General features: G+C 39.8%; 1 protein-coding gene across 1 annotated transcript in view; it reads right to left on the bottom strand.

Moving 5' to 3' along the window:
* The window catches only part of ccdc39 (coiled-coil domain 39 molecular ruler complex subunit), a 54,755-nt gene that overhangs the window by 31,213 nt on the left and 5,436 nt on the right, over nt 1-18,106 (bottom strand). Inside the window, exons 10-15 of the mRNA XM_073854125.1 lie at nt 17,636-17,830; nt 17,376-17,540; nt 16,939-17,076; nt 16,608-16,816; nt 15,712-15,835; nt 13,589-13,748 (exon numbers count right to left, since the gene is read on the bottom strand). Coding sequence (XP_073710226.1) covers nt 13,589-13,748; nt 15,712-15,835; nt 16,608-16,816; nt 16,939-17,076; nt 17,376-17,540; nt 17,636-17,830 — 991 coding nt within the window. The remainder of the gene's footprint in view (nt 1-13,588; nt 13,749-15,711; nt 15,836-16,607; nt 16,817-16,938; nt 17,077-17,375; nt 17,541-17,635; nt 17,831-18,106) is intronic.

Raw genomic sequence — 18,106 nt, 5'->3', positions numbered from 1 at the left:
CCAATCAGTCTCTTAGGATCGCCCCAAAGCTATTTAGCCACGCCCCTAGCAACAATTTTGGGTACCCTAGCAACATCTCCCATAGACTATCATTATAAAAAGCCCAGATGGATATCTTTACACCAGAGTGTCATAGAGACATAGGGGTGGGCTCATTTTACTCAGGCATCCAATCAGTCTTAATAAGATTCTTATTGAGGCATTAAGCCACGCCCCTAGCAACCAAATTTGAGCACCCTAGCAACATAATAAACAAAGCCTTATATCTCTTGGTCTGAACATCATAGAGACATGGGGGTTGGGTCTTTGGGTCATGTTAGCTTCATGCTAGCTCCATGCTAAGTCATACTAGCTTCATGCTAGTTTCATGCTAGCTTTATGCTAATTTCATAATAAATCTTGCTAACTTCATGCTAAATCATGCTAACTTCATGTTAAATCTTGTTAGCTGCACGCTAAATAGTGCTAGCGTCATGCTAATCATGTTAGCATCATGCTAATCATGCTAGCTTCACGTTAAATCATGCTAGCTTCATGCTAATCATGCTAACCTCATGCTTACTTCATGCTAATCATGCTAGCCTCATGCTAGCTTCATGCTAATCATGCTAACATCATGCTAGCTTCATGCTAATCATGCTAGAATCATGCTAGCTTCATGCTAATCATGCTAGAATCATGCTAGCTTCATGCTAATCATGCTAGAATCATGCTAGTTTCATGCTAACATCATGATAGCTTCATGCTAATCATATTAACATCATGCTAGCTTCATGCTAATCATGCTAGCATCATGCTAGCTTCATGCTAATCATGTTAGCATCATGCTAGCTTCATGCTAGTCATGCTAGAATCATGCTAGCTTCATGCTAATCATGCTAGCATCATGCTAGCTTCATGCTAATCATGCTAGCATCATGCTAGCTTCATGCTAATCATGCTAGCATCATGCTAGCTTCATGCTAATCATGCTAGCATCATGCTAATCATGCTAGCATCATGCTAGCTTCATGCTAATCATGCTAGCATCATGCTAGCTTCATGCTAATCATGCTAGCATCATGCTAGCTTCATGCTAATCATGCTAGCATCATGCTAATCATGCTAGCATCATGCTAGCTTCATGCTAATCATGCTAGCATCATGCTAGCTTCATGCTAATCATGCTAGCATCATGCTAGCTTTATGCTAATCATGCTAGCATCATGCTAGCTTCATGCTAATCATGCTAGCATAATGCTAATCATGCTAGCATCATGCTAGCATCATGCTAGCTTCATGCTAATCATGCTAGCATCATGTTAGCTTCATGCTAATCATGCTAACATCATGCTAGCTTCATGCTAATCATGCTAACATCATGCTAGCTTCATGCTAATCATGCTAGCTTCATGCTAATCATGTTAACATCATGCTAGCTTCATGGTAATCATGCTAGCATCATGCTAGCTTCATGCTAATCATGCTAGCATCATGCTAGCTTCATGCTAATCATGCTAACATCATGCTAGCTTCATGTTTATCATGCTAGCTTCATGCTAATCACGCTAGCTTCATGCTAATCATGCTAACATCATGTTAGCTTAATGCTAATCATGCTAGCATCATGCTAATCATGCTAGCATCATGCTAGCTTCATGCTAATCATGCTAGCATCATGTTAGCTTCATGCTAATCATGCTAGCATCATGCTAGCTTCATGCTAATCATGCTAACATCATGTTAGCTTAATGCTAATCATGCTAGCATCATGCTAGCTTCATGCTAACATCATGCTAGCTTCATGCTAATCATGCTAGCATCATGCTAGCTTCATGCTAATCATGCTAACATCATGCTAGCTTCATGCTAATCATGCTAGCATCATGCTAGCTTCATGCTAATCATGCTAGCATCATGCTAGCTTCATGTTAATCATGCTAGCATCATGTAAGCTTCATGCTAATCATGCTAACATCAGGCTAACTTCATGCTAATCATGCTACCTTCATACTTAAACATTCTAACAGCCAGATAGCCTACTAAACTAAACTTCTGTCAAACCGTTTTAAACGTTCAAGCTACGCTTTTTCAAGCCAACATAAAGTTTGTCTTCAAACTTTAATATCTAGTTAGTGGTGCTTGCATTTATGCAAGGCATCACTATTACTATTGCTCATACTTATTATTATGTTGGCTTGACAAAGCCAACATACTGATATTGTATTTAAACTTATTATTATTATTCTTCTTCTTCTTCTTCTTCTTCTTCTTCTGAGACTAAAATTTCTGCGGCTAACTCGTCCGACAGCTTTCAAGCTACATCCACGAAATTTTCCACGGACATTCTGACTGGTCTAAAGAAGTGTGCTATATCTTTTTGACGGGATCCGACTTACAGAATTCCTAAAACGGGACATCAAACTTCCGAAAAGTCCCATTTACTTAACATTGCGACAAACTTTGACAGGTCATAGCTCCGAGTGAGAAATTTGTAGAAACTTGTGGCTTACCATATTTAAGGAGGCTGACAGGCACTGTGAGAACATACCTCACATTGGGGTGTAAGTTTCACCCCTGGGGTGTAGGAGGCCCCCAAAATTCCCCATTGACTTATAACGGGGCAGGAAACACGCCCATATAAGGGAATAAAAACGTTCCAGATGGAATATCTTCGCTTTACAGTGTCATAGAGACATGGGGGTGGGCTCATTTTACTCAGGCATCCAATCAGTCTCTCTGGATCATCCCATAGCAATTAAGCCACGCCCCTAGCAACCATTTTTGGGCACCCTAGCAACATCTCCCATAGACTGCCATTATAAAATGCCCAGATGGATATCTTTGCAGCACAGTGTCATAAAGACATAGGGGTGGGCTCATTTTACTCAGGCATCCAATCAGTCTCTAAGGATTCTTATTAAGCTATTAAGCCACGCCCCTAGCAACCAAATATGAGCACCCTAGCAACATAATAAACAAAGCCTTATATCTCTGGATCCGAACATCATAGAGACATGGGGGTTGGGTCTTTTGGTCATGTTAGCTTCATGCTAGCTTCAAGCTAAGTCATACTAGCTTCATGCTAGTTTCATGCTAGCTTTATGCTAATTTCATAATAAATCTTGCTAACTTCATGCTTATTCATGTTAGCATCATGCTAGCTTCATGCTAATTCATGTTAGCATCATGCTAGCTTCAAGCTAATTCATGTTAACATCATGCTAGCTTCATGCTAATTAATGTTAGCATCATGCTAGCTTCATGCTAATTAATGTTAGCATCATGCTAGCTTCATGCTAATTAATGTTAGCATCATGCTAGCTTCATGCTAATTAATGTTAGCATCATGCTAGCTTCATGCTAATTAATGTTAGCATCATGCTAGCTTTATGCTAATTCATGTTAGCTTCATGCTAGCTTCATGCTAATTCATGTTAGCATCATGCTAGCTTAATGCTAATTTATGTTAACATCATGCTAGCTTCATGCTAATTCATGTTAGCATTATGCTAGCTTAATGCTAATTCATGTTAACATCATGCTAGCTTCATGCTAATTCATGTTAGCATCATGCTAGCTTCATGCTAATTCATGTTAGCATCATGCTAGCTTCATGCTAACTTCATGCTAATTCATGTTAGCATCATGCTAGCTTCATGCTAATTCATGCTAGCTTCATGCTAATTCATGTTAGCATCATGCTAGCTTCATGCTAATCATGCTAACTTGATGTTAGCTTCATGCTAATCATGTTAGCTTCATGCTAGCTTCATGCTAATTCATGTTAGCATCATGCTAGCTTCATGCTATTTCATGTTAGCATCATGCTAGCTTCATGCTAATTCATGTTAGCATCATTCTAGCTTCATGCTAATTCATGTTAGCATCATGCTAGCTTCATGCTAATTCATGTTAGCATCATGCTAACTTCATGCTAATTCATGTTAGCATCATGCTAGCTTCATGCTAATTCATGTAAACATCATGCTAGCTTAATGCTAATTCATGTTAGCATCATGCTAGCTTCATGCTAATTCATGTTAGCATCATGCTAATTCATGTTAACATCATGCTAGCTTCATGTTAATTCATGTTAGCATCATGCTAACTTCATGCTAATTCATGTTAGCATCATGCTAATCATGCTAACTTGATGCTAGCTTCATGCTAATCATGTTAGCTTCATGCTAGCTTCATGCTAATTCATGTTAGCATCATGCTAGCTTCATGCTATTTCATGTTAACATCATGCTAGCTTCATGCTAATCATGCTAACTTGATGCTAGCTTCATGCTAATCATGTTAGCTTCATGCTAGCTTCAGGCTAATCATGCTAGCTTCATGCTAAATCAGACTAGCTTCATACTTAAACATACTAACAGCCAGATAGCCTACTAAACTAAACTTCTGTCAAACCGTTTTCAACGTTCAGGCCAGGCTTTGTCAAGCCAACATAAAGTTTGTCAACAAACTTTTCTATCTAGTTATTATATCTTATTATTCTTATGTCTGCACGTTTTTTCGGCGCGTAACTCGTCCCGCACGGTTTGCCGTACTCCCATGAAAGCGGGCTCAAATCGACCGGTTTATTGAGGAGAGGTGTGCTATGACTTTTATAAGGGATCGGGTGCAGGATTTCCGAAAGGGGGGCAAAAAATCACCCAAAAAATCCCATTGACTTAACATTGCGCCGAACTTTGACGGGTCATAGCTCCACTCGAGGATGTTGTAGAAACATGTGGGTTATAACATTTGAAGAGGGTGGTAGACTCTTTAAGAACACACATGACATTGGGGTGTAAGTTGTACCCCTGGGGTGTAAGAGGAGCCCGAAAATTCCCATTGACTTATAATGGGGCAGGAAACATGCCCATATAAGGGAATAAAACAGTTCCAGATGGGATATCTTTGCTTTACAGTGTCGTAGAGATAAGTGGGTGGGCTCATTTCACTCGGGCATCCAATCAGTCTCTCAGGATCATCCCAGAGCTATTAAGCCACGCCCCTAGCAACAATTTTGGGCACCCTAGCAACATCTCCCATAGACTGCCATTATAAAATGCCCAGATGGATATCTTTGCACCACAGTGTCATATAGACATGGGGGTGGGCTCATTTTACTCAGACATCCAATCAGTCTCTCAGGATCCTTACATAGGTATTAAGCCACGCCCCTAGCAACCACTTTTGAGCACCCTAGCAACATAAAATTCAAACAGTTATATCTCCGCATCAGAACATCGTAGAGACACGGGGGTTGGACCGTTTGACTCGTGACTCAGAGTGTAATCATTATGGGATGCCAATTTTTTCCCTAGCAACCAAATAGAGTACCCTAGCAACAGAGTAAACAAAGCCTTATATCTCCGCATCAGAACATCGTAGAGACACGGGGGTTGGACCTTTTGACTTGTGACTCGGAGTTTAATCATTATGGGATACCAATTTTTTCCCTAGCAACCAAATACAGTACCCTAGCAACAGAGTAAACAAAGCCTTATATCTCCGCATCAGAACATCGTAGAGACATGGGGGTTGGACCGTTTGACTCGTGACTTGGCGGGTAATCATTATGGGATGCCAATTTTTTCCCTAGCAACCAAATACAGTACCCTAGCAACAGAGTAAACAAAGCCTTATATCTCCGCATCAGAACATCGTAGAGACACGGGGGTTGGACCGTTTGACTCGTGACTCGGAGGGTAATCACTAGTGGATGCCATTTTTTTCCCTAGCAACCAAATACAGTACCCTAGCAACAGAGTAAACAAAGCCTTATATCTCCGCATCAGAACATCGTAGAGACACGGGGGTTGGACCGTTTGACTCGTGACTTGGAGGGTAATCACTAGTGGATGGCAATTTTTTCCCTAGCAACCAAATACAGTACCCTAGCAACAGAGTAAACAAAGCCTTATATCTCCGCATCAGAACATCGTAGAGACACGGGAGTTGGATCGTTTTACTTTTGGCTTGGAGTATAATCATATATGTTCCCCAGAATTTTGCCACGGCAAGCACCACTCACATTTTCTTCAGGAAATGTACCTATCTAGTTAGTGGTGCTTGCATTTATGCAAGGCATCACTATTACTATTGCTCATACTTATTATTATATCTTTATTTATTTATTATTCTTATATCTGGACACTTTTTCGGCGCGTAACTCGTCCCACACGGTTTGTCGTAGACCAATGAAACAGGGCTCAAAATGACCGGCTTATTGAGGACACGTCTGCTATGACTTTTATAAGGGATCGGGTGCAGGATTTCCGAAAGGGGGGCGAAAAACCACCCGAAAAATCCCATTGACTTAACATTGCGCCCAACTTTGACGAGTCATAGCTCCGCTCGAGGATTTTGTAGAAACATGTGGGTTATAACATTTGAAGAGGGTGGCAGGTTCTGTAAGAACATACATAACATTTGGGTGTAAGTTGTACCCCTGGGGTGTAAGAGGCACCCGAAAATTCCCATTGACTTATAATGGGGAAGGAAACATGCCCATATAAGGGAATAAAACAGTTCCAGATGGGATATCTTTGCTTTACAGTGTCGTAGAGATAAGTGGGTGGGCTCATTTTACTCGGGCATCCAATCAGTCTCTCAGGATCATCCCAGGGCTATTAAGCCACGCCCCTAGCAACAATTTTGGGCACCCTAGCAACATCTCCCATAGACTGCCATTATAAAATGCCCAGATGGATATCTTTGCAGCACAGTGTCATAGAGACATGGGGGTGGGCTCATTTTACCCAGACATCCAATCAGTCTCTCAGGATCCTTATTGAGGTATTAAGCCACGCCCCTAGCAACCACTTTTGAGCACCCTAGCAACATAACATTTAAACAGTTATATCTCGACATCAGAACATCGAAGAGACACGGGGGTTGGACCGTTTTACTTGTGACTCGGAGTGTAATAACTGGCCACATCATTGGCCACTCCCAAGCCACGGCCCTAGCAACCAAATATGAGCACCCTAGCAACCGAATAAACAAAGCCTTATATCTCCGCATTAGAACATCTTAGAGACACGGGGGTTGGACCATTTTACTTGTGACTCAGAGTGTAATAACTGGCCACATTGTTGGCCACTCCCAAGCCACGCCCCTAACAACGAAATATGAGCACCCTAGCAACATAATAAACAAAGCCTTATATCTCTGGATCCGAACATCATAGAGACATGGGGGTTGGGTCTTTGGGTCATGTTAGCTTCATGCTAGCTTAATGCTAAGTCATACTAGCTTCATGCTAGTTTCATGCTAGCTTAATGCTAATTTCATAATAAATCTTGCTAACTTCACGTTAAATCATGCTAGCTTCATGCTAACTTCATGTTAACTTCTTGCTAATCATGCTAACATCATGGTAGCTTCGTGCTAATCATGCTAACCTCATGCTATCTTTATGCTAATCATTCTAACATCATGCTAACTTCATGCTAATCATGCTAACATCATGCTAATCATGCTAACATCAGGCTAACTTCATGCTAATCATGCTAACATAATGCTAGTCATGCTAACATCATGCTAGTCATGCTAACATCATGGTAAATTCATGCTAACATCATGCTAGCTTCATGCTAACATCATGCTAATCATGCTAGCTTCATGCTAGCTTCATGCTAATCATGTTAGCATCATGCTAACATCATGCTATCTTCATGCTAGCTTCATGTTAATCATGCTAGCTTGATGCTAATCATGCTAGCTTCATGCTAATCATGCTAGCCTCATGCTAATCATGTTAGCTTCATGCTAATCATGCTAGCTTCATGTTAGCTTCATGCTAGCTTCATGCTAATCATGCTAACATCATGTTAATAATGCTAACATCATGCTAACATCATGCTAGCTTCATGCTAATCATGCTAGCTTCATGCTAATCATGTTAGCTTCATGCTAGCTTCATGTTAGCTTCATGCTAATCATGCTAGCTTCATGCTAATCATGCTAGCTTCATGCTAGCTTCATGCTAATCATGGTAGCTTCATGCTACCTTCCTGCTAACATCATGCTAATCATGCTAACATCATGCCAATCATGCTAACATCATGCTAATCATGCTAACATCATGCTAATCATGCTAACATCATGCTAATCATGCTAGCTTCATGCTAATCATGCTAGCTTCATGCTAATCATGTTAGCTTCATGCTAGCTTCATGCTAATCATGTTAACATCATGCTAGCTTCATGTTAACTTCATGCTAACTTCATGCTAATCATGCTAACATCATGCCAACTTCCTGATAATCATGCTAACATCATGCTAACTTCATGCTAATCATATTAACATCATATTAGCTTCATGCTAATGATGTTCGCTTTATGCTAGCTTCATGCTAATCATGTTAACATCATACTACCTTCACGTTATTTATGCTAACATCATGCTAGCTTCATGGTAATCATACTACCTTCAATAAACAAAGCCTTATATCTCCACATCAGAACATCGTAGAGACACGGGGGTTGGACCGTTTGACTCGTGACTTGGAGTATAATCATACATTGCCCCCAGAATTTTGCCACGGCAAGCACCACTTCACATTTTCTTCAGGAAATGTACCTATCTAGTTATTATTATTCTTATGTCTGCACGTTTTTTCGGCGCGTAACTCGTCCCGCACGGTTTGCCGTAGTCCCATGAAGGAGGGCTCAAATCGACCGGTATATTGAAGAGATGGTGGCTATGACTTTTATAAGGGATCGGGTGCAGGATTTCTGAAAGGGGGGCGAAAAACCACCCGAAAAATCCCATTGACTTAACATTGCGCCCAACTTTGACGAGTCATAGCTCCGCTCGAGGATTTTATAGAAACATGTGGGTTACAACATTTGAAGAGGGTGGTAGGCTCTGTAAGAACATGGATAACAATGGGGTGTAAGTTGTACCCCTGGGGTGTAAGAGGTGCCCAAAAATGCCCAATGAAAAGTCAATGGGGCAAAATCCCATAGACTTACCATTGCAAAAATTTTGACGGGTCATAGGTCCGAGTGAGGATTTTGTAGAAACATGTGGGTTACTAAATTTAAAGAGGGTGGTAGGCTATGTAAGAACGTACATGACATTGGGGTTTAAGTTGTACCCCTGGGGTGTAAGAGGCACCCGAAAATTCCCATTGAGGAAACATGCCCATATAAGGGAATAAAACAGTTCCAGATGGGATATCTTTGCTTTACAGTGTCGTAGAGATAAGTGGGTGGGCTCATTTCACTCAGGCATCCAATCAGTCTCTCAGGATCATCCCAGAGCTATTAAGCCACGCCCCTAGCAACCACTTTTGGACACCCTAGCAACATCTTCCATAGACTGCCATTATAAAATGCCCAGATGGATATCTTTGCAACACAGTGTCATAGAGACATGGGGGTGGGCTCATTTTACTCAGGCATCCAATCAGTCTCTCAGGATCCTTACATAGGTATTAAGCCACGCCCCTAGCAACCACTTTTGAGAACCCTAGCAACATAAAATTCAAACAGTTATATCTCGGCATCCGAACATCGTAGAGACACAGGGGTTGGACCATTTGACTCGTGACTCAGAGTGTAATCATTATGGGATGCCAATTTTTTCCCTAGCAACCAAATACAGTACCCTAGCAACAGAGTAAACAAAGCCTTATATCTCCCCATCAGAACATCGTAGAGACACGGGGGTTGGACCGATTGACTTGTGACTCGGAGTGTAATCATTATGGGATGCCAATTTTTTCCCTAGCAACCAAATACATTACCCTAGCAACAGAGTAAACAAAGCCTTATATCTCCGCATCAGAACATCGTAGAGACACGGGGGTTGGACCGTTTGACTCGTGACTCACTGTGTAATCACTATGGGATGCCAAATTTTTCCCTAGCAACCAAATACAGTACCCTAGCAACAGAGTAAACAAAGCCTTATATCTCCGCATCAGAACATCGTAGAGAAACGGGGGTTGGACCGTTTGACTCGTGACTCACAGTGTAATCATTATGGGATGCCAATTTTTTCCCTAGCAACCAAATACAGTACCCTAGCAACAGAGTAAACAAAGCCTTATATCTCCGCATCAGAACATCATAGAGACACGGGGGTTGGACCGTATGACTAATGACTCGGAGTGTAATCATTATGGGATGCCAATTTTTTCCCTAGCAACCAAATACAGTACCCTAGCAACAGAGTAAACAAAGCCTTATATCTCCGCATCAGAACGTCGTAGAGACACGGGGGTTGGACCGTATGACTAATGACTCGGCGTGTAATCATTATGGGATGCCAATTTTTTCCCTAGCAACCAAATACAGTACCCTAGCAACAGAGTAAACAAAGCCTTATATCTCGGCATCAGAACATTGTAGAGACACAGGGTTTGGACCGTTTGACACGTGACTCGGCGTGTAATCATTATGGGATGCCAATTTTTTCCCTAGCAACCAAATACAGTACCCTAGCAACAGAGTAAACAAAGCCTTATATCTCCGCATCAGAACATCGTAGAGACACGGGGGTTGGACCGTTTGACTCGTGACTCGGAGTGTAATCATTATGGGATGCCAATTTTTTCCCTAGCAACCAAATACAGTACCCTAGCAACAGAGTAAACAAAGCCTTATATCTCCGCATCAGAACATCGTAGAGACACGGGGGTTGGACCGTTTGACTCGTGACTCGGAGTGTAATCATTATGGGATGCCAATTTTTTCCCTAGCAACCAAATACAGTACCCTAGCAACAGAGTAAACAAAGCCTTATATCTCCGCATCAGAACATCGTAGAGACACGGGGGTTGGACCATTTGACTCGTGACTCAGAGTGTAATCATTATGGAATGGCAATTTTCTCCCTAGCAACCAAATACTGTACCCTAGCAACCGAATAAACAAAGCCTTATATCTCCGTATCAGAACATCGTAGAGACATGGGGGTTGGATCGTTTTACTTGTAACTGGAAGTATAATCATATACTGTCCACAGAAATTTGCCACGTCAAGCACCACTTCACATTTTCTTCAGGAAATTTACCTATCTAGTTATTATTATTCTTCTGGTCCACACTTTTTCTCACAGTAACTCCTCCTAGAGCTTTCAAGCTACACCCACAAAACTTTACAAAACTTTTAAGACTGGTACGTAGATTTATGCTATATCTTTTCTAACTGATGGGACCTACCGAATTCCTAAACGGGGCGCTCAAACACCCCAAATTTTCCATTGACTTAACATTGCGACAAACTTTGACGGGTCATAGCTGCAAGCGAGAAATTTGTAGAAACTTGTGGGTTACCACATTTGAAGAGGCTGGCAGGCTCTGTAAGAACATACATCACATTGGGGTGTAAGTCTCACCCCTGGGGTGTAAGAGGCACCCAAATTTCCCCATTGACATATAATGGGGCAAGGAACGTGCCCATATAAGGGAATAAAAGCGTCCCAGATGGAATATCTTCACTTTAGAGTGTCGTAGAGACATGGGGGTGGGCTCATTTTACTCAGGCATCCAATCAGTCTCTCTGGATCGTCTCATAGCTGTTAAGCCACGCCCCTAGCAACCATTTTTGGGTACCCTAGCAACATCTCCCATAGACTGCCATTATAAAATGCCCAGATGGATATCTTTGCAGCACAGTGTCACAGAGACATGGGGGTGGGCTCATTTTACTCAGGCATCCAATCAGTCTCTAAGGATTCTTATTGAGGTATTAAGCCACGCCCCTAGCAACCAAATATGAGCACCCTAGCAACATAATAAACAAAGCCTTATATCTCTGGATCCGAACATCATAGAGACATGGGGGTTGGGTCTTTTGGTCATGTTAGCCTTATGCTAGTTTCATGCTAAGTCATACTAGCTTCATGCTAGTTTCATGCTAGCTTCATGCTAATTTCATAATAAATCTTGCTAACTTCATGCTAATTCATGTTAGCATCATGTTAGCTTCATGCTAATTAATGTTAGCAACATGCTAACTTCATGCTAATTCATGTTAGCATCATGCTAGCTTCATGCTAATTCACGTTAGCATCATGCTAATTCATGTTAGCATCATGCTAGCTTCATGCTAATTCATGTTAACATCATGTTAGCTTCATGTTAGCATCACGTTAGCTTCATGTTAATTCATGTTAGCATCATGCTAGCTTCATGCTAATTCATGTTAGCATCATGCTACCTTCATGCTAATTCATATTAACATCATGCTAGCTTCATGCTAATTCATGTTAGCATCATGTTAGCTTCATGCTAATTCATATTAGCATCATGCTAGCTTCATGCTAATTCATATTAGCATCATGCTAGCTTCATGCTAATTCATGTTAGCATGATGCTAATTCATGTTAGCATGATGCTAATTCATGTTAGCATCATGCTAGCTTCATGCTAATTCATGTTAGCATCATGCTAGCTTCATGCTAACTTCATGCTAATTCATGTTAGCATCATGCTAGCTTCATGCTAATTCATGTTAGCATCATGCTAGCTTCATGCTAATTCATATTAGCATCATGTTAGCTTCATGCTAATTCATGTTAGCATCATGCTAGCTTCATGCTAATTCATGTTAGCATCATGCTAGCTTCATGCTAATTCATATTAGCATCATGCTAGCTTCATGCTAATTCATGTTAGCATGATGCTAATTCATGTTAGCATCATGCTAGCTTCATGCTAATTCATGTTAGCATCATGTTAGCTTCATGCTAACTTCATGCTAATTCATGTTAGCATCATGCTAGCTTCATGCTAATTCATGTTAGCATCATGCTAGCTTCATGCTAATTCATGTTAGCATCATGCTAGCTTCATGCTAATTCATATTAGCATCATGCTAGCTTCATGCTAATTCATGTTAGCATCATGCTAGCTTCATGCTAATTCATGTTAGCATCATGCTAGCTTCATGCTAATTCATATTAGCATCATGCTAGCTTCATGCTAATTCATGTTAGCATCATGCTAATTCATGTTAGCATCATGCTAGCTTCATGCTAATTCATGTTAGCATCATGCTAGCTTCATGTTCATTCATGTTAGCATCATGCTAGCTTCATGCTAATTCATGTTAGCATCATGTTAGCTTCATGCTTATTCATGTTAGCATCATGTTAGCTTCATGCTTATTCATGTTAGCATCATGTTAGCTTCATGCTATTTCATGTTAGCATCACGCTATCTTCATGCTAATCATGCTAACTTGATGCTAGCTTCATGTTAACCATGTTAGCTTCATGCTTGCTTCAGGCTAATCATGCTAGCTTCATGCTAAATCAGGCTAGCTTCATACTTAAACATACTAACAGCCAGATAGCCTACTAAACTATACATCTGTCAAACCTTTTTAAACGTACAGGCTACGCTTTGGCAAGCCAACATAAAGTTTGTCAACAAACTTTTCTATCTAGTTTTATTTCCCCTACTTCAGATAAGCAAACAAAATATACAGTAAATTTAAATATTAAAAATCAATAAGCATCACATTGTGAAGTGCTTAAAAAAGATGTAGACTCACTAAACAAGAGTGAAATACTATACCAAAATCCAAACCATACTTTAATCTGGATAAAAGCTCAGTGTAACGTATAAATAGTATGTCTGAATGTACATACTGGACTCTTTGACTTTGCTTTGTGCTTTGCGATAGGTTGCATTGCGAATATTGACAACTTCAAGAGTGTTCTCCAAAGCTTTGATCTCTTTCTCCTTCTTGCTGATTTTAGCATCCAGATCATCGCCCTGACGCTGGAGTTCCTCCTTCTCCTGTGCCGCCTTAAGAAATGTCAAGAGTTGCTTAGATATTATAATTTACTTTTGACTTTGATGTTGGTATTAAAGGGACACTCTTTTTTTGAAAATATACTCATTTTTCAGCTCCCCTAGAGATAAACATGACATTACGCACTGCCCGAAAATAGTCCCCTGCCATTGAAAGTTACTAAGGGGACTATTTTCGGGCAGTGCGTAATATCAATGTGCCTCCTGCAGCCATGTTACAGCAGCAAAGTCCTTGATTATTATGCCAGAATGAGATTATAGTCCTAACCATATCGGCCTAGAAAATCGCAACTTTAAATTTTCTGTTTGTCTTAGTACACTATGTAACTAAAGAAGAGTCAAGCTTTATATAGGAAAAATATCCAAACTTTTTGGTTATTTTAAGCGTGATGCTAATGGTCTAATCAGATTCAATGGATTATGCTAAGCTATGCTAAAAGTGGTAGCACCAGACCCAAATAAAATTTTTAACTCTAGGGGAGCTGGATAATGAGCATATTTTCAAAAAAAAGTGGAGTTTCCCTTTAAATGACAAACAGATTGTAAAGATTGTAAAACTAGTTAACTAAATTTATATTTGCATATTTATATGTATAATTTTTTTAGTGTGTCCCCCACATTTACAGGATGCAAAACATTTTTATAGCCAAGCGTCACATGTGGAATACTTAAACGTGTACAAAAGTATTTGTATCTATTAATGAAGACATTTGTTCATTTATTTCTCAATTACATTTTTTTTGAATTATTGCAAGTTTGGTCTCCCATATTGTGACACACTTAATCATCTACATATTGGGTGATGAGAATAAGTTTAGACCAGTATTTGACTGCAAAAACACAAGTTGCTCCTGAAATGCAGCCTGCATTTCAGGAGCAACTTATGTTTTTAGCCAAAGAGAAGAAAACAAAATCATTAAAGGAATATTCCATTTTCTAAAAAGAAAAATCCAGATAATTTACTCACCACCATGTCATCCAGAGTGTTGGTGTCTTTCTTTGTTCGGTCGAGAGGAAATTGTGTTTTTTGAGGAAAACATTGCAGGATTTTTCTCATTTTAATGGACTTTAATAGACACCAAAAATTAACACTTAACTCAACACGTAACAGTTTTTTTCAACGGAGTTTCAAAGGACTATAAACAATCTCAAACGAGGCATAAGTGTCTTATCTAGCAAAAAGATTGTCATTTTTGACAAGAAAAATAACAAATATACACTTTTAAACCACAACTTCTCGTCTAGATCTGGTCGTGATGCGCCAGGTGACCTCACGCAATACGTCATGACGGCAAGAGGTCACAGAAGACGAACGCGAAACTCCGCCCCATTGTTTACAAGTGCGTTGAAAGAGGACCGTTCTGACGTTGTTGTATGTTGAATAATACTAATTAATGTCTTTGTGGCAGTTTATTGTTTACAATGGTCCGCAAATGTGCGTTTTATAAATGTAACACATGACTTCCCTACGTCACTACGCATTTACGTTAGGTCGCGCTGGACCGGACCTAGACGAAAAGTTGCATATTTTTTATTTTTCTTGTCAAAAATGACAATCATTTCGCTAGATAAGAAAGACCCTTATGCCTCGTTTGGGATTGTTTATAGTTCTTTGAAACTCCGTTGAAAAAAACTGTTACGTGTTGAGTTAAGTGTTAATTGTTGGGCTCTATTAAAGTCCATTAAAATGAGAAAAATCCTGCAATGTTTTCTTCAAAAAACATAATTTCTTCTTGACTGAACAAAGAAAGACATCAACATTTTGGATGACATAGTGGTGAGTAAATTATCTGGATTTTTGGAATGGAATATTCCTTTAAGCATAACTCTTCTCAAAATGCACAAATGTATATTAACCTGAATATTAACTAAAACAAAGATTTCAGAATTTGAGAGAATTTTTTGTCTCATCACTATAAAATAAGAAAAAATTGCATTAAGAAAAACAGCACAATACCTTTATGATGAAGTAGGCCTGTGACTTCTCTTCCTCTCCCTCTGGTGGTGCCATGGAAAAGGTGAGGATCTCATACCTGCTCTTCAGCTTGTCGATTTTGGACAGTCTCTCGTGGAGTTCAGCACTAAGGTCATTCATCAGCATAAAAGTGAAGGAACCAAATATATGTAACAGGATATAACAGGATATATAAACTTTTATTGGGCGTGCAGAAGGCAATTGTATTTAAAACTCGACTCTTCTGTAGTCACACTGTATACCAAGACCAACAAAAAATTAAAAGCTGCAATCCTCCAGGCCGATATGGCTAGGAACTATACTCTCATTCTGGTGTAATAATCAAGGACTTTGCTGCTGTAACATGGCTGCAGGAGGCACAATGATATTACGCAGCAGCCGAAAATAGTTCCCTTAGTAACTTTCAATGGCAGGAGACTATTTTCAGGCAGTGCGTGCTACCACTACGCCTGCTGCAGCCATGTTACAGCGGCAAAGTCCTTGATTATTACGCAAGAATGAGATTATAGTTCATAGCCATATCAGCCTAGAAAATCGCAACTTTTAATTTTCTGTCTTTCTTACTACACTATGTGACTACAGAAGAGTCAAGTTTTAAATAGGAAAAATATCAAAACTCTTTGGTTATTTTTTTACGTCATGCTAATGGTCTAATCAGATTCAATGGATTGTGCTAAGCTATGCTAAAAGTGGTACCGCCAGACCCGGAGATCGGCTGAATGGATTCCAAAACGGTAAAAATCAAATGTTTAACTATCGGGAGCTGGAAAATTAGTATATATATATATATATATTTTTTTTTTTTTTTTTAAGTGGAGTGTCCCTTTAACAGTAAGTTACCAATCCAACCACTTTCAGTTTAAAAGTGCAAACTGTACCTGAGCCTTTGCCTATCCTGCTCCGTGAATTTGATCTGTTTATTGATCATATCTCTATGCACATTGATCTCCTCTTCTCTCTCCTTCATGGCTGTCTGCATTTGCAGACGTCTCTTCTCCAGACTAAGTGCTCCGTCTGCTTGGTTATACAACATATCTCTCAGATGCTGTACCTCCATCTTCAGCAGGTCTTTCTCCACCATGCTTTCCTAAAAGAGGACACGTACACAGGTATACAGGTTTGTTTGAATTGTGCGTAAATCCCCAAAGCCTCTGTGGAATTCTGCTGACACACAGATCTTTGTCAGTGAAGGATAATCAAGTTACTCACCTGTTTTTTGTGCCTGAGTTTCTTTTGCTCTTTCTCAGAAACGTCAATAAAGAGCTGCACTTCCTGGATCCTGGAGGTCAGATCTTTCTTCTCTTTTTCAGTTTTTTCAGTCTCTTTCTTAACACAACGAATATCATCCTGGCAAAAGACAAATTCCATTACAAACCACTGACTTCATACATGCAAAAAGCATAACACCGTACATGTGCGGATAAATCTCACTACCCAAAATAAAAATAAAAGATAAGATAGAGAATAAAAGATTTTAAAGCCTGGTTAGAACTATTAAGATTTGATTTGGAATTACATTTACATAACAACCAAGTACATTCTTACATAATTCTCATTACTTTAAACTAAAGCTGCTCTTTCACCAGACCCAAGAAGAGTTGGCAGACATTAAAGTTTTGTGTGTTGATAGTCAAACACGCTCTCACTTGTTGTTTCTTCAACTGTTTGGTGAGGTTTGCAGCAGTTTTCTTCTTCTCCTCAAGGGCTTCGGATAGATCTGAAACCTTCTTCTCCAAAGCTTTCTTCTCCTCAGTGTTTACCCGTCCCTGCAAACGGGCCATTTTCCTCTCTAGCATCTGGATTTGAAAATCCTGGAACAAAAGAGCAAATAACTCTATTGAGACAAACCTAATCTAACTAGCATTGTTATTGAACTGGTGTTACCATCATTTAACTATTCTCTTGCCTGGTTGAAGATAATATTTTGCTGTTTCAAGGAGTTCTGGCTCAGTTTGCGAATTTTGCCGGACAGGTTTGAGATAGTGGTCCGGGTGCCTTGGATTTCAGCCACGGCGTTCTTCTCTTTAGCACGAAGCTCCTGCAGTTCCTTACTCTCCCTTAACATAATTTCTCTCTTTCGCAGCAGCTGAGCATCGATCTCCTACATACACAAGCAAAAAACTACTTAAAAAGGAATGTTCATTACTAGTGTTTGTGACACTCGCAAGCTATATAATTCCCACTGTTACCGCTAAAAGTTATCTTTGGTCATCATAATTACATATTTAAACATTCCCACACCTGCATAATTTCAAATTCAAGGACCTTTCAAGAACTTTCCGGGTCCAAACTCTCAAATTCAAGGACTAAGGGGGACACATTTCAAGTGAGAGCAAGGTTACATCATGTTACATTTAAAGATACATTGTTACAGTTC

The sequence above is a fragment of the Misgurnus anguillicaudatus genome, chromosome 2 (assembly GCF_027580225.2).
Source record: "Misgurnus anguillicaudatus chromosome 2, ASM2758022v2, whole genome shotgun sequence".
NCBI classification, from domain to species: Eukaryota; Metazoa; Chordata; class Actinopteri; order Cypriniformes; family Cobitidae; genus Misgurnus; species Misgurnus anguillicaudatus.
This window is presented reverse-complemented; position numbering and strand designations above follow the sequence as displayed.